This window comes from Odocoileus virginianus, chromosome 10, assembly GCF_023699985.2.
Source record: "Odocoileus virginianus isolate 20LAN1187 ecotype Illinois chromosome 10, Ovbor_1.2, whole genome shotgun sequence".
NCBI lineage: Eukaryota > Metazoa > Chordata > Mammalia > Artiodactyla > Cervidae > Odocoileus > Odocoileus virginianus.
In genome coordinates, this window is record NC_069683.1 from 31,009,130 (window position 1) to 31,032,665 (window position 23,536).

A 23,536-nucleotide genomic window follows, 5' to 3' on the forward strand; every position below is an offset into this window, starting at 1 on the left:
CCATTCTGCTTTAGCAACAACTCCATTCTGCTGTACATCAATTTCCAGTTCATATCAGAAATCTCATCTCACATTCAGCAACAACAAGAAATTAACCTGCAAACTAAACAACACTCATTTTTAGAAAAGAAAAATACACTCAGACAGCTGTTCTGAGCTCCCCAAGAGTTCACGCTCTAGGACAGCAGGTCCTCCTCATTCTTACCGTAATCCCGTAGCACAGGAGAGCTTAACTCCACTGGGCCTCAACTCATGAATGAAGATGTAGCAGCTTCCATCAGATAAAACTCTACCCTGACCACCTGTTGAACTGAGATACTTATTCTAGGAGCGTAGATTCCTTCCTCTCAGTCCCATTGCCTAAGGACCACTTTATGGACCAGTGCCCCATGACAACTCAAAAGAGCCACAGACAGCAATCATTAAGAACAGCAAAAGAATAAAAATTATAATGTGCCTACTTTAAATGGGCTTTGGAAGTTTTCAGCCAAGGCCTCATTTTAGTGGCAACATTAAGAGACTGGTTCTTCAGCAAGACCTAAAAGTAAGTTAGTGCATCTTCCCTGTTTTTCTGGTTCATTATTTAGGGGTTAAGTATGGAGTCACAAACCTCAGCTCTCACCTTCCCTTTTGATTGAGTCACTGGTGATTGATATTACATATTGATGATAATAAGACAGGGCCTTCAAACTCTAGAAAAAATTATGTATTTTTATTATCATAATGTGAGATGAGAGTACTGATAAATTTTTTTTCTGATTTAACAAAATTCCTTTAATATTTGTAACATTTAGGAATTCTAAAATATCAATTTGAGTATTTAAAGAGAGATACATTATTATACAGGGCAATCAAAATTACAGACTTAAAAGCACTCAGTGGTTGTTCTCACAAGACATAGCAACGATGTGTAAGGTTCAGGTACCCTATGAGATTCCCTTATTATGATAAAACAATAAAACAGCAAAAATGTTCTTATAAAATATTTTCTGATTTATGATACCATCTGCTTTTCTTTGCAGATGCAAGAGAAAGAGGGATCATTTTCTTTTTATGAGGCTGATATTTCATTCATCAAGCATTAGGAGGTCCATAGCTGAAATTGTTAATTGGCACAAAGAAAAGAGTTTGAGAAACTCAAACTTATAATATGGAAAAGATAAGAGCAAAATAGGTTATGAACAAAGGGACTCTGGGGCATATACTGTTTATATCTCCAGTCAGAAGCATTTTTTAACATTTTAGTACCACTTCTATTTCTTGATTCATAAATGAGCTACATTTTGTTTCATGTCCAGCAAATTATAGTGCCTGTTTTTAATTGGTAATTATTAGTTATTACTCTTCAGGGTTCCCCCTCATATGTATGCTTGATCAAATTCAACAGGATTACAGCATTTAAAATACCCTATGTAAAGCAATACAGTTAGTAACCTCTGTCATATAATTTCCAGTATGTTAATTTAATCCAGGATTACAAGGGCTAGATATTTTACCTTTTTAACTCTTCTAAAACTTTCTATCAGGGCAACACACATGACTGCAGCAATTATTTAGACTTAATTTTACACATTTAATTTTTAATCAGTGTGTACTGCTAGTTTTTTGGTCTGTCTTTTTTAAATTCACCTTTCTCACTGTATACAATCTTAATTTTGATTCATTGCACCATTGGCTAGTACAATTTTGAACTAATGTTTTCATGCAGTGTGTGTGAATGATACTTTTGCCGACTTCCTTTATATCCTTGGATTGCCTTCGTAGATGAATGACAGCATATCTGGGTCTGAGGCCTCCACTCTATTCTGCACACTTTGACTTAGCTACATTACTTTCTGACATCTAGGTTTCTAAAGAGAAGTCTGAGAATTATCTGCCACTTCAGCTGCACCTTCCCAGACTTTCTCACTAGTGGTCTCAGAATTTTTTAAAATTAGTTTTACATTTTGTTACTTTCAACCCTGATGCTAGGAAAGATTGAAGGCAGGAGGCATAGGGGATGACAGTGGATGAGATGGTTGGATGGCATCACTGACTCAATGGACATGAGTTTGAGCAGGCTCCAGGATTTGGTGATGGACAGGCAAGCCTGGCATGCTTTAGTCCATAGGGTTCTCAAAGAGTCGGTCACAACAGAGCAACTGAGCAATTGAACTGAACTTTTGAACTGCTGGAAATGTTTGTTTTTTTCCTGTCAGAAATTATTTCTTTAAATTAGTTGTTTAAAATGACTTCAGGGCTCACTCTCTTGTATGTGCTGTCTCTGTGTCTCCTTTTTCAGAGCATCTGATAGTCAATGGTTGTAGCTTTCTTCCTATATAATTCTTACTTTTGTAAGAATTACTTTTGTCCTCATAATCTTTTACCCTCTTCCTTCTAGGGGAGTTTCTTAGACTTATTTATGTTGATTTTGCTCTATTGTGTCAAATACAGATTTCAGTTATCTGTTTTTTGTTTTTCCTTTGTTTTTGTTTTTTTGGGTTGATTGAACCCATGTGAAGCATTCTCACTTCTGATGTGCTATTCTTGTTTCACAGAATCTGCATTGTCCTATACATTTAAAATGTAAAAGAAGCCTTTCTAAACATTTTCTTCTGTTTCCTAGTTTTGTTTTTTATACATGTGCTTATTTTCTGTCCCTTAGTATAATGTATCTTTTTCTGTTAAGCTTTAATATTTTATCCACAGGTCCCATAATATTGGACTATCTTTTCTGTCTGGAAGAGCTCTATCCATACATAGTTTATAAGATTTCCCTCATTTCCCTAACTGCCTGGTTGGCTGCTGATATAATATCTTTTTGCATTAATCTACTCAGGATCCCATAATAAAGTACCCAAAATAGCACAGACTGGCGAGCTTAGAAAACACAAATCTATTTATTACAGTTCTGGAAGCTGGAAGGTCGAGATCAAATGCTGGCAGAGTTGGTTTCTGGTGAGGCCTCCCTCCCTTGCTTACAGATGGCTGCCTTCTTGTTTTGTCTTCGCATGGCCTTTCTGGACATGGACTCACTCCTGGTGTCTCTCCCTCCTCTTATGAGGACACCAGTTCTATTGAATTAGCGAGTCTACTCCTATGACCTCATTAACCTTAATTACCTCCTTAGAGGCCCCATCACCAAATACTGTCACACTGGACAGGGAACATACACATTTGGGGAGTGCAATTCAGTCCATAACAACTTTTCAGAACAAGCTGAGGTTTTTCAGCTTTACATCATGTTCTAGGTCATCCACTAAGGACTAACTCTTGACTGAGGAGGGAGCTTCTCCTGTTCCTAACTTTCTGTACCCTGATTTTGATGTAGAGACCCAATTCTCAAGGGACTCAAGTTGACAAGTCCTTGGTTAAAGGGAATAAGTGGAACAAGTCCAAGTTCCAGGAATGCTACTGCCTGACTCTGCTTACAAATAGCCGATATTACTCTCAGGCATGTTTAAAGCCCAAGTTGTATCTAAATATGAGTCTCTAAAAATAAGTGCTCTATATGCACTTCTTATTTTGTTATTATTTCCCTTCCTCTTTTAAGAAATACTTAATTTTATTTCTAATTTACTTCTTGTTTTAACTGTTAAGGACAGAGTTACTCAGAAAACACAGGTTGGCTGCCATGAATAATTGAAATCTTGACAGTAGTTTATGGTTGTTTCAGCTTTCGCCCCTGGTTTCCTGCCCATCTCAGTTCTGTTTCAAAGGTCAAAGCGTGCAAGGATACAGCCATCCTTCAGTTCACCTTCTTCATGTTGTTGTTAAAAGAAATTCCCCCCAGATTAAAACAAAAAAACATTATTATTTAAAAACACTTTTTTGAATGCTTTCATACATATTTTGTAGGGAATTGGGGAGGTAGGGATGGGAGAGACACGCTTCCTACCCTCCGGTTCCTAACTGTCTGTCAGAGCCCTGTGCTTTAGATAAATCACTCTCATTGTTTGTAGGGAAGCTGGGTTTTCAGAACAAGTCCCAAAGACCAGGAAACCACACCTGAGTGAGCTGGGATTATAATTCTTTTCTAAGGAGTGGTCATTTCTATTTTTCTGTATCGTTTTCCAGCTTGGAATCCTGCGACCTAACTACGGTTTGTTGTCTGAATATCTCTAAGGCTCTCGTGAGAAGCCAGAGCCTGTTATCTCTGAATCTGTCAACTAATAATCTATTGGATGATGGAGTGAAGCTGTTGTGCGAGGGCTTAATGCATCCAAACTGTAACCTGGAGAAACTGTCGTGAGTCTTTCTGTACTGTTTTCTACAGAGACATTTTGTTCAGTTTTTTTTTGTAACTTATAATTATGAACTGAGTCAGAAAATTGGGTCTTGACATTAATTGGCTCATTTGTCAATCTTGGATGACCTCCTCCTACCTCCTTCATCCTTTCACTTGACTTTTAGACATTTCTTTTGTTTATGATAGACATCTTATTTTCATTCTTTTTCAGCCTTCTTCTCTGTCCTCTTGTATTTTGTTTCACCATACCTTGTCCATGGCTGCAATGGAATTCATGATTTAAGTAGATTTGATGAGGTTGCTTCTATAGTAGAGATGCAAGGGTTGTTAGTACCAGCTAACTTCCCTCTGAAAGGGGAGAGCAGCGTGCACTTGGGGACTTGACTGATCCCTCTTCATCTGTGTTTCTGCTTCAGCTTAGAAAGCTGTGGCCTCACAGTAGCTGGTTGTGAGGATCTGTCTTTGGTTCTCATCAGCAACAAAAGGCTGACACATTTATGCTTGGCGGACAACATCTTGGGAGATGATGGAGTAAAGCTTATGAGTGAGGCCTTGGAACATCCACAGTGCATTCTACAGAGCCTAGTGTAAGTGTCTACTAGTTATTAAAATATATATATATATGTTTATTGTTATTTACTTGGCCATGCTGGGTCTTAGTTGTGACATTCAGGATCTTCGATCCTCATGCAGCATGTGAACTCTTAGTTGCAGCTTGTGGGATCTAGTTCCCTGACCAGGGATCAAACCCAGGCTCCCTGCGTTGGGAGTGCAGAGTCTTAGCCACTGGACCACTAGGGAAGCCCTAGTGTCTACTAGTTTTCATCATTCCCATGTAATATACATTTTGAAGTATATTTAAACTAGGAAAATATTATGGACATATGTCCCTTGCTTTTTCCCTGTTGTCTACAATGATGAAGATGATGAGGGTGATGATATTAATAATTGCCATTTATTGTGACCCTACTCTGTGCTGGGCCCTGTGCAAAATTTGTTTAACCTGTACAGAAGTACCCGTTGGTGTCAAATTGGTCACCTGAGTTCTAAGTGCCTCACTGAATAGGTGAGGATTGTGAGGCTTAGAAAGGTTATGCAACTTGCATAATGCTTACAAAAAAACGATGTATTTAGAATTAAAGGCCACCCATCCAACTCTACATTCTGGGCTCCAAACAGTTAGGTATGTATCACTACCATTAAACAAAGACAGTATTCCATGGTATGGCTGGGTTATGATGTGACTATACTGTTCATTGCTGTTAGGCAATGTGAGAAGTATGTGAGTTCATGTTGCTGCACAGGATGAGAAGACAACACTTCAAAACCATGATTTTGTTTGATTTTTGGTCAGCTCACAAGGCACCCACTTATCGAGCTTTTTCACCTTTGTGAGTTCATGTTGCTGCACAGGATGAGAAGACAACACTTCAAAACAATGATTTTGTTTGATTTTTGGTCAGCTCACAAGGCACCCACTTATCGAGCTTTTTCACCTTTCCAATTTGCTTCAAATGCTGAATGACCATAGAATGGCTGACATTGAGTTCTTGGGCAACTTCTCATGTAGTTGTAAGAGGCTCAGCTTTGATGATTGCCAGCCACTATGCTCCTCATCTTCAAAGCTCTTGTCGCCTTTGCACAAACTTCTTGAACCACCACTGCACTGTATATTCATTAGCAGTTCCTGGACCAAATGTGTTGTTGATGTTGTGAGTTGTCCCCATTGCTTTATGATCCATTTTGAACTTGAAAATTACTCGAATTAACTTTTTGTCTAACATCAATTCCATATTCTAAAATAAATATAAAATAACCAGCAATTAATAAGTCATTAGCAAAAAAACATAAAGTGAGAAATGCACATTAAAATGATGTGTAACATAATCACATTTATTTAAGAGCATATTCCAATATCAAATGGCAAATTTCAACAATGCAAAACCCGCAATTACTTTTGCACCAACCTATACAAGATTCTTTATCAATATTAATTAGTTGAAAATAACTTTAAAAATGATTTGTGTTGAACATCTTTTCAAATTTTTTGGTTTTGACTATTCTAGAAATTTCCTCTTCCTAGACTCAGCTTTCCCCTGATTTTTTGGTTACATTTATTATGGTTATTAATGTCACATATACATTATCACTATTATTTTTATATATTATAAATAACTTACCTGTTGTATTTCTAACTTTCTTTATGGTTATTTTTAGAATATAGAAGTTTAAAACTTTCGTGAAGTTGAATTATCTTCCCCTTCATGACTTAATAGAATTGTTTAATACTTTAAAAAATAAACCACTTCTGTCATCTTTTTCATACTCATTATGGCTTGTGAAAGTCAGCCTGCCAGGCTCCTCTGTCCATGGAATTCTTCAGGCCAAAATGCTGGAGTGGGTAGCCATTCTCTTCTCCGGGGAATCTTCCCAACCCAAGGATTGAACACAGGTCTCCAACATTGCATGTGGATTCTACCATTTGAGCCACCATGGCTTAAATTTTAGCATTTATTCCAAATTAATTTTTTCATAAGATTTAAATTTACTTTGCCTTACATATTAAGGGACATTAAATGTCCCCTACATAAAGTAATGGACATTAAATGTCCCTAAATCATTTATGGCATAATGTATCTTTTCCCTTCTGATTGGAAATGCCACATTTAATATGTACAGAAAGTCCGCATTTAATTATAATTCCTCCCATTCTACTCCGTTTGCCTGCTCCTCTGCTCCACAGAGCTACTTCTGCAATAGGATACTATATTTATGCACAATGTAGGGAAGTTAGCATGGTCTTTTTAGTAAGAAAAATTCTGAAGAACAAGAATCCAGTTTGAAGCCAAATTTGGCACAGACCTAAGGATCCCAAGTGAGACAACCAAAGAGGCAATGAGGAAGGAGGGTATCTGATCTGAGATAGATGGAGGGTTGGCAAGAAGATAGGGGATTAGAAACCTCTTCAAAGATGTACAAATCTAAGTAGTAGAGCAGTGATTCCATCTTTCCGCACATTGTCCTTCCCACAGGCTGAGGCGCTGCCATTTCACTTCACTCAGCAGTGAATCTCTCTCAACCTCTCTCCTGCACAACAAGAGCCTGACGCATCTGGATCTGGGGTCAAACTGCCTACAAGATGATGGAGTAAAGCTTCTGTGTGATGCCTTTCGGCATCCGAGTTGCAGTCTTCAGAACCTGGAGTAGGTGTTCTGTGAGCTTACTTTTGTGTAGCTTTAAGTACTGTGAGGGCAGGGGAGATGGAAAAAGAAAGTCTGAGAGCAGAATATCTGTCAGAGAAGAATGCACAGCTAATTCTCTCTCATTCTGCATGAGAAAAGCTGGAGGAGTCTGTTCATCAGATTTTTGTTAAACAATTACTACAGTAATTACAGTCAACTTCCCTCAGGTTAAAGAGGGTCAGAGACCTCAGGTTGAACTGCATGTAGCCATTTCATTTTTGCCTTGGTTGTGATTCAAGGAGTCTGTTGTATGTCTCCTACCTAAATCCAGGAAGCTGAATTGTGCTTTACTAGTTTTTCTTTCTTAAACTCGGGTTTATACTTAGGTCAACTTTGAAAGAAACTGGGAATGAAGTTTTTAAGAATATCCAAGAATCCCATCATTCTTAAGCAGCAACCATTTTTAATTCCATTATAGTCTGTCTTACTCTGGGAGTGGGTACACAAACATTTGTGTTGTATGTGTATGTATAATTGTGATTACATGACTTTGAGGTTTCCTTTTTACATGATAGTATTTCAGATAAATGTAGTATTTCATTTAAATACTTACATATAATTATCTATTTATTTTAATGGCTACATAATGCATAGTATTTCATTAGGTAAATATTGTGGCTCAAGTGAAGCAAGATAAGAGATGTCACTTAGAAATCTCACTTTCCCACTAGGGCCTCCCATGGTACTAGTAGCCTGGGTGAGTCATTAGGGTCTAAGCCCAACACCGTGTTCCTAGAACTATAAACTGAAGGTCGATGGTACACCTAGAAGTGTTTGGCCAGATTGGATTGACTTATGATACCCAAATTTTCAAATGAGTTTAATGGTTGTTTGTTATTTCTATAAACCCTGAGGTGATTGAACTCTTGGATTCAATAAGTACCTGTACTTCCTCTGAGAAAATGTATATGATATGGGTTACAATGTGATTTTCTGGTTTCTTTGATTATTATTCACCTGGAAGACAGAAATTTACTTCATGGAGTTTATCATTAAATCCAGTGCCTTCATTTCAGCTACAGAGATATAAGTTCTATGTGGCCTATGCACACAAGATGTTTGCTTAGCCTGCTTTTTCTCCTAAGCATTGCTGTAAACACATAGACAAATTTGTGCCTTCTGAGCCACTTTCAAAGCCTTTGCAGGCATTCTTATTCTCTCAAGCAATATTTACAACAGATATGAGCTAGATGCTCAGGGAACTAAAGGCTATCTCTAAGGTTATGCTCTTGTCCTAAGGTAACTTACAAAGTGCTGACAGCAGGGAAATAAATATAAAGCCAACTATAATAGATTCCATATGTTGTTATAAGGATGTGGCAAAAGTCCCAAGGAGCAAGTAATGGGACAGAGGAAACTTATTTAATTTAGGCTTGAAAGATAAAGAGGATTTTGTTATGTGCATATATTCTAGGCAGAGAGAAAAGATGGGGAATGCAGATAGATGTGATATATTTGGGGTAGGGTAAATAGATGTGTATGGTTGGAAAATAGGGTTGGGACAAAATATGGAAAGAGAAAGAAAGGCCAGATTGTGAATGCTCTTGAATGTCCTACAAAGGACTTGAAGGAAATACCTTTTTGTATGTAGCTCGCTTCTTTCTTCTTTGGAAACAGTACTTTTAGATTCCTGAACCGCATTTTAATTTCAAAAATATATTAGAAACTGAAGGCATAGAGATCTGTGGATTCCTCAGGAAAGTTATATCCGATCCTTTTTTTTGGCGGGGGGGGGGCAGAGGTAGAAATAAGTGTTTATACCCTTGACTTGGGAAACCTACTAGAAAACAACCTATTTGTGGGAGAAAGCAGTTTTACCTGTTGGTTTTTTCTTGCTTATTAAGCAATCCCATCTGTTTTTAGTGGTTTAACATTAGACCTTTCTGTGTGCATCCTAGGTTATAGATAGAAACGGCTTAGAAAAAAAGGCTCAACTACCTGGGCATCCCTTCCAGAAATAAACTAATAAAGCCTCACAACTGAAAATCTCACTTCTCTTTTTTATTTCTCACAGATTGATGGGCTGTGTCCTCACTAGTGCATGTTGCCTGGATCTGGCTTCTGCTATTGTGAACAACCCAAACTTGCAGAGCCTGGACCTCGGGAACAATGAGTTGCAGGATGATGGAGTGAAATTTCTGTTTGAGGCTTTGAGACATCCAAACTGCAATATTCAGAGGCTTGGGTGAGTTCTGTTTTCCTTAGGAAAATGGTACCTATTTGGTGGCTTGTATACCTAGAAGAAATTTAGTATATGCAGAGAGGATGAAAAATGAATGGGGCTAGAGGTAAATTCTTCTTAAAAACGAAAATCTGAATTTCATATATACAAATTGGTGTATTACATGTTATTAGTACAGAAGCCACACTTCACATTTCTTTCTGTCCCCCTTAGTGCTTTGGACATGGTATATATTAGGTAAATAGCGCTTAATTTAGGTCTTCTATGTTCTATCATCCTTCAGATAGTCCATGTGTCCTTGAATTAATTTTTCTTAGTAAATCAAAGGTTTTACTAATCATTTTCTACCTGGAAAAATGCTGTCTGTGGTCTCAAGGAGCTTGCAATCTAACAAAATCTCATCCTATGTTCTGAGTACTTTTTATGTTGAATAATGTTTAAATTTTTATTTTCTTTAAATCTTGAACAGATTGGTATTGACTAGTACATTTTTACTTATACAGCATAGATTATTAACCTCTGGGTCAAGAAATTAGCTCTACATGTGGAAAGCCTAGACACTATGATATATCTTCCTGGCTCTTCTAAGAAAGTGTTGCTTTTTCTATGTTTCCATTGACAATTTACAAATATATATATACACACACATATATATATACACACACACAAATACATATATATTTTATATATATATATTTCACAATAATTATGATAGTACTTTTGGGTCTGACTTTTATTCTGCCTGTTTTAGCCAGTTAATGTTTAATGCATCCTGCCAGGAGAGTGGGATTCTATCAGAGACAGAGGACTTGATTACTCAGAGGACAGTCACATAAGCATTGGGCATGTTTGTTGGCAGTTTCCCTTGTGTCCCAGATCTCACAGGGTCGATGTGTAGGACTCAGATGGATGCCTGCACAGGCAGTTGTTGCGTTCCAGGAGAGGAACGTTGAGTTTGGGGCACCCATCATTTCATAGCAAGCAGTGAGCAAGCCTGCCCTTTGTCCTGGAGGGAGACATTTCTTCATCCCTCAAGATTGCTCACTGCACACACATCCCAGGACACGATCAGGTAAAGTGTTGACAGGACCTTGCATTTTTGTCAGTAAAACATGTAGGAGGGTGACATAGCCATAGAAGAATGTCTCCCAACAATTTCCAACACGTTTTCTACACAACAGAAAAAGTTTTCTACAGAAGTCTTGGCTTCTGGTGAATTTTTGCACAGATATGCCACTCCACTGGCCACTCTGATTAGTCAGACCAACAAAGGCTGGGACCAAATTTGTTCAGTTTGTCTCTATGCCATTTAATTAAGGTCACTATCAACAGGACTCCAAGCACAGGATGAGGCCAATTTGCAGTATTGATTTAAAACATGCCCCAGGGCCCTGGGCTTTGCTACCTGAGTAAGAATAAAAGGAACAATGTGTCCAATTTTCTATTATAATTCAAGAAAGGGATTTAGAATGACCTGCTGTTCCTGGTCTCATTGGCAATAAATAAAGGAGGCAAAAGATGGGCCAGAAGCAATGCTTTCGCCATTAAAGAGCCGTTCATCGGTCTATACTTCCTCACATGCAGACATATAACCTGAAGGGGCACAGGTGGCTCCAGGGTGGGGTTTGTTGTTATATTTGATTTGGGTCACCATTGCCTTGCTTTGGTTATATCAGGCCTGCAGTGCCACTGAGGAGTTACAACTGCTTTGTTTGACATATGTGGCATAACCCAGGCTGTTTCAGCATTAAAAGAATCAGTGAATTTGCATCGGACAGATTGAAACAAGTTCCTACCAGCTGCCCTGTGAAAGGGATCTTACATTTGGGGTCTGCCTTTGACGGCCGCAGGCATAACAGAATAGTTGAGGACCTGCCATGTCCATGTGAGGGTTTCTGTTTTCATAGCATGCAGACAGGCATGACAACTGGGCAGTGGGTCCGGGTGCCAGCTGCTGCTTGACTCAAGGAAACCACGCAATAATTTGTCAGGTGGCCGTGTTGGATCCAGGGTGACAAAGAGAGCCATGGTGGTTCTTCCCACTTCCTGAACCTCTCAGGTTCTCAGGTGTTCCTTCTCCGGGTATTAGTGTTGCCAGTCCTCCTCCCAGTCATGAAGTCGGTGTGTCCCATCCCAGTGTCTATAACTTCCCCTTTTCTCTATAATCATCCCCCACCAGCACCAGGCCTTCAGTCCAGAGGGATCAGGCAGGGGAGGAACAAAAGCAATTTTTCAGTACTTATAGAAACCCATTATATCCCACATCTTGGCTTGTTGGGGAGTTGTCCAGCATTGTACTCAACCAAACGATGGTTATTTTCATGAGCTATGGCCTTGTCAGTCCAAAAGAGAATCCAGGTATCTGATCTGAATTAAGTTTGAATCCCAAAGTCGTTTTTTGGCTGACCTGCCACCTGGAAGGTGTACCAGTCAGGGTCGCCTGGAGTTGCTTTTACGGAGGAAAAGCATCATGCCCAAGAATGACTAGAATACAATCCTGAAACTTCAAAATAGTTTTTTATAGACGCTTCCATCCCTTTCATCCTAATCATTACCCAGGAGGTAGCCAAAGAGAGATGAGCATTTCAGTGGATTGTCACATTTAGGGACTAAACTGCCCCTCTAAGGGATGTAGACCAGGAGTTAGTGAAGGATGTAGGATCAGTAATCTTTCTCATTTAATTTTGAGGGGCCAGTCCAGAGATATTTAATTTTTTTGCATATCTGAAAATATCTTAGTTTTCTGTGAACTTGAATGAGCACATTTGGTTGTCTTCATAATATTTTGGTTATCCTCTTAGAGTTCTGAAGAGTCCAGTGCCTGCTAGCATTGATTCTGGTTGTAGAAAAGTCTGAAACCAGTTGGTTCTTCCCTTTAATACCCTTACTGTTTAAAAAAAAAAAAAAATGGAGGAGGGGGGCTATATATGCAAATTTTTCCTTTGGCCTTTGTTGAGTTTTCTTTAATAATATTTTTCTGGGAAAATGGTATGCTATTTACCATTTAAGTATGAAGATTGTGCTTTTTTTTTTTTTTTTAGGCTTTCCTATCTTTAGTTTCTGTTTATCTATTTGACCTAATTTTTTGGGGGGATTACTAATTATGCTTATGTTGGATCTCTTTTGTTTTTCTGTAATTATGGATAATTCTTTATCTATATTCTTTAATCTTTTAAAACTCACTCTTCTTTTGCTGGATCTTTCTAACTCATGCTACATATTCCTAAGTGTATTTTTAGCAGTTGTGACTTTTAATGTGGCCTTCATTCTATAATTTTTTTCTTCTGTTACTTTTAAGCTCTGCCAAATCATGTTTTAAACACTTTATTTATAAAATAAAATATACAGAAAAGGAAATAAAACTAATTTTTTAAAAAAGGAAATATGTAACAATCATGGTCAGGTTCAGAAATTGAATTTTCCCAGTAAACTAAACTCCCTTCAGTTATCCCTCCCAAATCACAACAACTTCTCTCCTGTTCAAGAAGTAAACATTATCTTGACTTTTATAGCAGTAATTTGTGTTTTCCTCTATAGATTTATATAATATATGTAATCATAAACAATGTATTTGAATTTTGCTTGATTTTGAACTTTCTATACAGAGAATGATACTTTATGTATTCTTTTGTGTTATGATTTTTTTGTTTTTTGCTTAATGTTATGATTGTAAGAATCATCTAGTTGTTTCATGTGGTTGTTTTTACTCATTTTTATTGCTATGAAAGATTCCAATGAATGACCATACTACCAACTATTGCTAACCTGAAACAAACAGACTGCCAGATATTTCTCTGGCAAAAATGGATTTATTCAGGATCCGCAGAGAATTGTAATTTGGGGTCTGTAACCATGATGAGCCACGTGCAAGTCTCTACATGGCAAGGAAAGGAGAACGTGTTTATAGAGAGGAAAAGGAAGCTGGAGGGGCTACAGGAAACTAAAAGTCTGGCTTTTCACTGGCTGAGTCCTTGCCAGGAAAGAAGTCCTTGTTGGGCTGCGCTATCTTTGCAGGGTGTGAGAGCTCCCCCTTTTGGTCTCCCAACTCTATTTAATTGAGGTTTGTGTTTATTATAGGTTTCTTCTGTGCTGTGCTGGGCTTAGTCGCGCAATCTATTTTGTTGGTGGACTTTTGGATTGTTTTCTTTAATGATTAGCACTGCTACGAGTATTTTAAAACATGAATTGTAAGACAGGTGTTTACACATTTATCTCCAGTAAATAATGTCCGACTCTTTGTGACCCCATGGACTGTAGCCTGCCAGGGTCCTCTGTCCATGGGATTCTCCAGTCAAGAATACTGGAATGGGTTGCCATTTCCTTCTCCACAGGATCTTCCTGACCCAGGGATCGAACTTGGGTCTCCTGCATTGCCAGGGGAGTTCAAAGGCTACCCACTCCAGTATTCTGCCCTGGAGAATTCCATGGACTATACAGTCCATGGGGTCTTATAGAGTCGGACACGACTGAGCAACTTTCAATTTCACTTTCTTTACCACTAACACCACCTGGGAAGCCCATTTTAATACATGGATTGTAAGACAGGTGTGTACACATTTATCTACAGTAAATAATTAGGAGTGGAGTTATTATATTATCGGGAATATCTCCAAGGATTACACCCATTATGCTACCACTGGCAGTGTGTAGGAGTTCTTGTTACTCTATTCTTGTCAATTTTGCAGACTTAATTTTTAAAATTTTAGCCAGTCAAGTGTGGTTTTAGCATATGACTGTGTAGAACTGGAATTATTTCTTGCTTGAACTTGGCAGAAATTTCTGGTGAACTTCTGGAAAGTGATGTTAGCCATTTCATCTGAAATTTAAAACTTACTGGCAAGTGTCTTATTATCTGCTTAATTTCTTAGTCATATCTAGTGTTTAGATAGTCATGTTTCATTAATTATTGTATTTTTCTATTTTTGTTGAGTTTATTTCCCCATTATTTTTCTAAATTCTTGAGTTGGATGTTTATCTCATAAATATTTCCTTCTTTTCCAACAGACTTCATTAAGTCATTAAGTTCATCCTACAAATTTTGATATTATATGTGGTATTTTTGTTACTTTTGAGTTTAAAATATTTAACTTATGGTTTTTTTCTTCAACATATGGACTATTCTAAAGTGTACTACTTAATTTTCAAACATAAGAAGGGTTTCTTTTTTTTTTTTAAGAAAGGTTTCTTATTATCTTCTTACATTTAACCTCTGGCACTGTAGTCTGAGAATATACTGTACATGATTTGTGTTTAAAAAGTTGTTGACACTTGTTTCATGGCCCTTATATAGTCAGCTTTTAATATGTGTCCCATAGTGCACTTGGAAAGCTTATGAGAGTTGTGGGTTACAGTATTTTGTATCAGTTAAGATTGTTAGATCTGTTGTTTAAATCATCCGGTATTTTTAGTGATTTTTTTCCAGATAATTCTACTATTGTGAAAATATGTTAAAATCTCTGCTATAGTTACAGATCTGTGTATTTCACTTTGTAGCTCTGCTAGTTTTTATTTTCTATATTTGAGATTAGTGACCACAAATTTATAATGATTATTTCCTGATGAATTCTTGATAGTGTTTTATGTCTCATATAGTGTTTTTTTCCAATGCTGTCTCTGAAACATAATTATTCTTCTCAATCTTTTCCATAAGTCTGTTCCATATTATCTAGTCTCTTTATGTCTTGTTTATCCATCATATGAGTATTATTCTACTAACCCATACTTTCCTAAAAGCTCCCCTGTAACACAAGTTTTCTATATTGTTGTGGTCTTTCATAGCATTCATTCTGGCCATACTTTAGATACTTATAATGAGTCAGTTTTCATCTCTGATACTCATTAGAAACTGATTCCAAATGGATATTCATTTTCTTATGACTGAGTAGTATTCCATGTGTATATGTACCACCTCTTCTTCATTCATTCTGCTGATGGCATCTGGGTTACTTCCATGTCTTGGCTGTTGTAAAACAGTTGCGATGAAATAGGGGTGCACGTATATTTTCAAATCTGTTTTTGTCTGTTATGCCTGGGGGATTGCTGGATCATATGGATTCTATTTCAGTTTTTAGACCCCACTGCTTTTATAGTGGCTGTACCTAATTTACATTCCCACCAACAATGTAGGAGGGTTCTCTTTTCTCACTCTCTCCAGCATCTATCATTGTAGAGTTTTAAAGAGCCATCCTCTGTTGTGATGGTACCTCACTGTAGTTTTGATTTGCATTTCTCGTAACAATTAGATGTTGAGTCATCTTTTCAGTGTGCCTATTAGCCATCTGTATGTCTTTGGAGAAATGGCCCATTTTTTGATTGGGTCTTTTATTTTTTGGGGTTGTGAGGCTGTGCTTTTATATTTTTGGGATTAATCCTTTTTTGTTGCTTCATTGCTATTATTTTCTCCCAATTCTAGGCTGTTCCTTTAATTTCATTGCTATATATATTTCCTTTGCTGTGCAAGAGCTTGTAAGTTTGATTAAGTCCCATTTGTTTATTTTTTATTTCTGAATTCTGAGATGTTGATCAAAAAAACATGGTGATTTATGTCAAAGAAGTTTTGCCTATGATTCTCTCTAGGAGTTTTAGTGTCTTGTCTTATATTTAGATCTTAATCCATCTGAAGTTTATTTTGAGTATAGTGTTGAAAGTTGCATTCTAATTCATTGATTTTACATGAGTTGTCCAAATATCCCAGCATCACTTGCTGAAAGAGTTTTTTTTTTTTCTATTTTATTATTTGCCTCCTTTGTTGAAGATAATGTGACTCAAGGTGTGTGGACTTATTTCTGGGCTTTCTATTCCTGTTCCACTTGGATCTATATTCTTGTTTTTGCCCTATTGATTTGCCCCTAGTCCATAACTTGTTTTTCCCTATGATTGACCCAGTTTTTTGAATATGCATAGAATCTAATTCTTATAGAAGATTAATGTTTTTTTCGAGCTTCCCTGTGTTTTTCAGGTATACTTTTTGGCATTACGCATGGTGCCTTTATTTACTTACCCATCCAAATTTTAACATACCATATTATCAAAAAATATTTTAAAAATATCTTTTTGATAGGGTTATAGACATTGAATATAGTTATTTGTGCTATACGTAGGTCCTTGTTGTGACCATTATTAATATTTGCATCTCTGTCCAAATTCCAATACCCCACTACATCTTGGCACCACAATTTCTCTTCATCTGTTTTTGTGTTCATTTGAAAATTTAGTTTCATTATAAGTGTATTTATAGTTTGTTGACTTCATAGTATAGCAGGTCTCCTTTGCTGCTCTTTCTTTATGGCTGAATAATACCTGAAGTACCAATCTCTTTATTCTTTTTGTTGGTTGCACTGGTTGTATGACTTTGTTTCCTTAATTTTCTTTCTAGTTTTTCATTTTTAATTTGTTAAGGATTCATTGCTTCAGATTTCCTTGTGTGCTAATTTTATATTCCTGACCAATTGACCTGTAATTCATGATTAAGTCTAGTTAATAAAACTGTATGAATATTATTATGGGTTTTCCTATTTTATGGATCATTTTTAGCTCTGCAAAACACGCGATCCAGTTCACTTTTCATTGCTCTATATCTGGATAAGTTTCCTTTTACTTTCTTTTTCCCGCATGGAAATTGCTTTGACTTCTTACTGGCAGGACCTTCACTCTAGCAGAAACAAAGGTCAAAAAATAACCTGAACTGATACACCTAAGCGGAGCAAATAGAGTAAGTGAAGTCTGAGTCATGAAGAAACACATCTAGGGTTAGCAGAAGGAAAGAAATCTTAAAATTTAGGGCAGCACAATAATGCAAAGAAACTAAAGAGACCATAGCAAATATTAACAAAGCTAAAACTAGGTTTTTTGAAAAAATTAACAAAATTGACAATACATTAGCAAGACTCATTAAGAAACAAAGGGAGAAGAACCAAATTAACAAAATTAGAAATGAAATGGAGAGATCACAACAGACAACACTGAAATACAAAGGATCATAAGAGACAACTACCAGCAGCTCTATGCCAATAAAATGGACAACTTGGAAGAAATGGACAAGTTCTTAGAGAAGTATAACTTTCCAAAACTGAACCAGGAAGAAATAGAAGATCTTAACAAAACGATCACAAGCAAGGAAATTGAAACTGTAATCAGAAATCTTCCTGCTTTTATTCTTATAATGCTTTTATGTCTTATGTCTTATATGCTTTTACCATAAGGTTTGTTTTGTGTAATATTTATGTACCTGTGTCATAATTATTGGGACTGTTGCCCCACCACATTTAATGTGTGTTTCATGTAGACAGTAACTGAAAAACATTATATACCCAGCACCTATATAGGCATTCAAATGTTGAATAGCTAGATGAACAGAAGGTGAAAATTAAAATTAGTTGGTAAGGGGTGATCATCAGTTCCAGAAGGTTGAGTTTAACATACTTCATCAGTTCATGGTATTATATATTTTTTTCTTTTTCTTTTAAAAATTTTTTATTGAAGTATAGTTGATTTACAGTGTTGTGTTAATTTCTGCAGTACAGCAAAATGACTCAGTTATACACATATATGTATTTCTTTTTATATTCTTTTCCATTATAGTTTATCCCAGAATATTGAATATAGTTCCCTGTGCTATAGAGTGGGGGACCTTGTTTATCCATTCTATATGTAGTAATTTGTATCTACTAACCTCAAACTCCCACTGCATCCCCTACATATAGCCTCCCCCGTGGTAACCACAAGTCTATTCTCTATGTCTGTGAGTCTGTTTCATAGGCAGGTTCATTTGTGCCATATTTTAGATTCCACATATAAGTGATATCAGAAAGCATTTGTCATTCTCTTTGATTTACTTCACTTAGTATGATAATCTCTGGGTCTATCTATGTTGCTGCAAATGGCATTATTTCATTCTCTCTTATGACTGAGTAGCATTCCATTGTGTATATATACCACCTCTTCTTTAGCCATTCATCTGCTGATGGACATCTAGGTTACTTCCATGTCTTGACTATTGTAAAAATTGCTATTATGAATATAGGGATGCATGTATATTTTTCAAATTATAATTTTGTCTGTATATATGCCTGGAAGCAGGATTGCTGGATCATATGGTAATTCTATTTTTAGTTTTCTGAGGAGCCTCTCTACTCTTTTAAATAGTGGCTGTACCAATTTACATTCCCACCAACAATGTAGGAGGGTTCTCTTTTCTTCACTCTCTCCAGCATCTATTATTTGTAGAGTTTTAAATGATGGCCATTCTTCTGTTGTGAGGTGGTACCTCACTGTAGTTTTGATTTGCATTTCTCGTAACAATTAGCCATGTTGAGTATCTTTTCAGGTGCCTATTGGCCATCTGTATGTCTTTGGAGAAACACCCATTTTTTGATTGGGTTGTCTTATTGTTGTTGAGTTGTATGAGCTGTCTGTATATTTTGGGAATTAAGTCCTTGTTAGTCATAGCACTTGCAAATATTTTCTCCCATTCTGTAGCTTTTCCTTTTTAAATTTATATATATATATATCAATATTCCTTTGCTGTGCAGGAGCTTGTAAGTTTGATTAAGTCCCATTTGTTTATTTTTATTTCTGTTGACTGAAAAGGTTGATCTAAAAAAACATTGGTACAATTTATGTCAAAGAACGTTTTGCCTATGATCTCTTCTAGGAGTTTTATGGTGTCTTGTCTTATATTTACGTCTTCAAGCCATCTGAAGTTTATCTTTGAGTATAGTGTGAGGTTGCATTCTAATCTCATTGATTTACATGCAGCTGTCCAACTATCCCAGCATCACTTGCTGAATAGACCATTTTTTTTTTCTATTTTATATTTTTGCCTCCTTTGTTGAAGATTAATTGACTCAAGGTGTGTGGATTTATTTCTGGGTTCTCTATTCTTTTCCATAGATCCACTTTGTGGTATTTTTTTATCCTTGTTTTATGCAAGGGCCCTGGATGGTTGATTAGTTGGTTAACTTATCTTCATTAACTATGTCCATTAACTATGTCTCCTTTCCATTTATGGGCAATTTACCTAGTTTTTTTGAAATATGCCATAGAATTATATTACTTTATAGAAGATGTAATGTTGTTTTGGAGCTTCCCTGGTGTTTTTAGGTGTATACATTTTTTTTGCATAACTGGCATGGTGCCATTTATTTACCTTACCCATTTTCCATAATTTCTTTAACATACACATGACATTTCAAAAAATATTTTAAAAATTCTTTTTCATTATGGGTTATCACAGGATATTGAATATAGTTTTCTGTGCTATACAGTAGGTCCTTGTTGTGTATCCATTCTATATATAATAGTTTGCATCTGCTAGTCCCAAATTCCAAATCCAACCTTTCCCCACCTGTACACCTCCTTGGCAACCACAAGATTGTTCTCTATGTCTGGAGTCTGTTTTATAGATAAGTTCATTTGTATCATATTTTAGATTCCATTTATAAGTGATATTATATGGTGTTTGTCTGACTTCACTTAGTATGATAGTCTCTAGGTCCATCCATATTGCTGCAAATGGCATTATTTCATTTCTTTTATGGCTGAATAATATTCCATTGTATATATGTACCACATCTCCTTTATCCATTCCTTTATCCATGGACATTTGGTTTGTTTCCCTGTGTTGTATACTTTGACTTTTAACACTCAATATCATATTTCTAAAATCTACTTATGTTGCTGCGTTTTTAATTCTGTCTAAGGATTCAGTTGCTTCAGTTTTCCTTGGTGTGCTACCACATTTTATTTATTCCTGGACCATAATTATGAACCTGTAATTCATGATTAAGGAAGGGATATATTCAACCCATAAACATCTAGAAATAATGAATATTATATACCTTGACTTTACCCTATTTATGGTCATTTTTTAAGCTTCTGAAGTTACCACACTCCCAGATCACAGATCTCCTGTGTGCATGCTCTATATCATGAGATAAAGTTCATTTATCTTTAGTCTCTCTTTCCTGCAGGTTGGAACACTGTGGTTTGACTTCTCTCTGTTGTCAGGATCTCTCTTCTACTCTTAGCAGCAACCAAGGCCTGATAAAAATAAGCCTGACACTGAATACCTTAGAGCGTGAAGAAATTATGAAGTTAAGTGAAGTCTTGAGGTCTACTGAATGTAAACTACAGGTTCTAGGGTAAGTCTTCATTGGCTTCTCAGGAGAGAAGTTTCCTGGAATGAGGCATTTAGGGAGCCACTCATTAATGACAAGCCTCAGCATCAACCTGATTGTGAATCCCTGGGTATTTTCCAGGCCCTTATTTGTTTTTCTCACATAGAAGAGTGAATTTCAAGAGTTGCAACGTGAAAAAAAAAAGAGTTGCAATGTAGTGTAGTAGTTAAGAGCCAAGAACTCTAGCGCCAGACTATCTGAGTGAACTCTGGCCCTGCCACTTACGATATTTGAACTAGTACTAGTCCCCAAATTCTGTGTGTTTTGGTTTCCTTTGTCTGTAAAATTGATGAAATGACAATATTTACTCATAGGGTTACTGTGAGCATGGATCACCTGAGTCCATACAGGCAGTGTTTAGAACAGTGACTAGCACATAATAAACAGTGTATGTGTTGGCTGTTTTCATAATCATGAATAGAGCTATTTTCCTTGAATTGGAAAAGTCTCTTGACAGATCCTTTAAAAATCTTAATCTATTTTCCCTTTATCTTTTGTACTCTTATTTTCCTTCAACTCCTATCTCTCTCAGTGTATCTCTTTTTCCTTACCTGCTGCCCAGCCATGTTAATATTCTCTCTCTACTAACAGATTTTTTCTTCCCCTGAAATAAATTCTCCAGAGAAAGTAAAGGGCTAGGGGAAAATTGAGAGGTGTTTTTGTGGCAAGAAGAGGTGTTCCCTTGTCTTCTCAGGTTGTGCAAAGAGGCACTTGATGAGGAAACCCAGAAGCTGCTGGAAGCTGTGGGGAGTAGCAATCTACGCCTAGCTGTTAAGCAGGACTGTAATGATCATGAGGAAGAAGATGGTTCCTGGTGGCAGTGTTTCTGATTTGAAAAACCTGATGTTCTTCAACAAAGTAAAATAAAGGCCTCAGAGTGACAAGGTGGGGTGGGAGGCTCTTAGCTTTAGGTACTCTGTGCCCAGACATATAGCATGTGATGTCTGTCAGATATGGGTTAGTCACTTCTCTGTAAAATGTCTGTTCTACTTCATATGGGAGTTAAGAGGCTATAATAAAATGGAAAACATAAAGCTCTGTGGAAAAGATAACCTGGTTTGAGTTGAATACAAAGTTTAAGGATTCAGATGTGAGAAGCCTGGAAATGAGACTGGAGAACAGGCCAGGGGAGATTATGTTAAAGCCCCTTATTTTCCTTTCTCTCCACTCCTGCTGCCATGGCTCTTTTCAGTCTCACCATCTGTGGCACATTTTATTGAATGCTCCTCTGTGTGTTCTTGAGACCAGTCGGGGCAAAACCACTCGGTGTTTTCTTAAAATGCAGATTTCTGAGCTCCATGCCAGATTTATTGAATTAGATTACTGGGTGAGGTTCCCAGACACTGGCATGTTTAATAACTTCCCAGGCAATTCTTTAACTTCCCTGGTAGCTCAGATGGTAAAGTGTCTGCCTACAGTGAGGGAGACCTGGGTTCGATTCCTGGGTCGGGAAGATCCCCTGGAGAAGGAAATGGCAGCCCACTCCAGTATTCTTGCCTGGAAAATCCCATGGACTGAGGAGCCTGGTAGGCTACAGTCCATGGGGTTGCAAAGAGTCAGACACAACTGAGCAACTTCACTCACTCACTCAGGCAATTCTTTGGTACATTACTCTTAAAGAATCACAAGTCTCAATAGAAATGGGAGTTGCCTTTTTACTGTGAAGATAAATGAGGATATAAAGATTATTGGAGTTTGTAGAGCTAAAAACAGATTCCTTCCTTTGGCAGAAACATGGTATACTAAAATTTTCAGTGGGAGAATGTTTTGCCATGCAATTTATTGCCAAGTAACAAACCATCCAAAAACATACTGGGTTAAAACAATAACCACTTTGTTATATCTCATGACTGGATGAATTAGAATCCAGAAAGGGCTCAGTTAAGCACTTCTTATGCTACACATGACATCACCTGGAGTCTTGTGATATTTAGTTGACAGTCATATTGCTCTGCTCTATAAGACTGAAGAGGACTTCAGTCACATGCCTGGTGCCTTGCAGAGGATGGCTGGCTGGCAGGCTGGGTTAGGCTGGGCCCCTCTTCCCTCCAGTCTTAGGGCCTCTCCAGCAGGGATGGAGTAATGAATGGAGGTTCAGGTCTTGATGAAGTCAAGGGGAAGTTGCCAGTTCTCTTAAAAGGTAGGCCCAGAATGGCTGTAAAGCCAATTCTTTCTTACTCCATTGATCTAAACAGTCCAAGCCAGTCTAGATTCAAGGGCAGTCACTGGTTGATGGGAATAGTGTTAGAGAATTTTTGGCCTTCTGTAGACTACCACAAACTCTTATCCTTTTTCTCCCTGTCTGTCTCTTTGCTGGTATAATAGCTCCCAAGTCAGCATAGCAGGGTTAGAGACAAGAGTGAACCATGGCAGTCAGAAGGGGGCAGATGGCAATCGGGTGAGAATTTACAAGTAATGTTCCTGGAGCGGATACATGCACACAGAACAGTGATAACAGGTGACATTTGGCAGAGATGATACCTAGAGAAGGGTCAGTATGAAGTTAACTCCCAGTGATACAGTTGTGCTGGCTAGAGAAAGCTAGCCTCAGGCTGTTAAAAACACAGAAAAGAAAGCATACATCAAAGAAGTGGCATTCCTTTCATAGGGCAGCCCTGAGCTGCAGTGATCAGCATCTTATCCTTCATAAACAACAGGATTTCCAAGCTTCCACAAATAAAGTTCCAACCAAGGAGTGATAAATGCT

General features: G+C 37.3%; 1 protein-coding gene across 1 annotated transcript in view; it reads left to right on the forward strand.

The window, feature by feature from the left end:
- The window catches only part of NLRP14 (NLR family pyrin domain containing 14), a 37,896-nt gene extending 16,053 nt beyond the window's left edge, over positions 1-21,843 (forward strand). Inside the window, exons 6-11 of the mRNA XM_020877497.2 lie at positions 4,057-4,227; positions 4,645-4,815; positions 7,261-7,431; positions 9,485-9,655; positions 20,623-20,793; positions 21,524-21,843. Coding sequence (XP_020733156.2) covers positions 4,057-4,227; positions 4,645-4,815; positions 7,261-7,431; positions 9,485-9,655; positions 20,623-20,793; positions 21,524-21,659 — 991 coding nt within the window. The 3' untranslated portion in view covers positions 21,660-21,843. The remainder of the gene's footprint in view (positions 1-4,056; positions 4,228-4,644; positions 4,816-7,260; positions 7,432-9,484; positions 9,656-20,622; positions 20,794-21,523) is intronic.
- Positions 21,844-23,536: the final 1,693 nt, after the last annotated feature.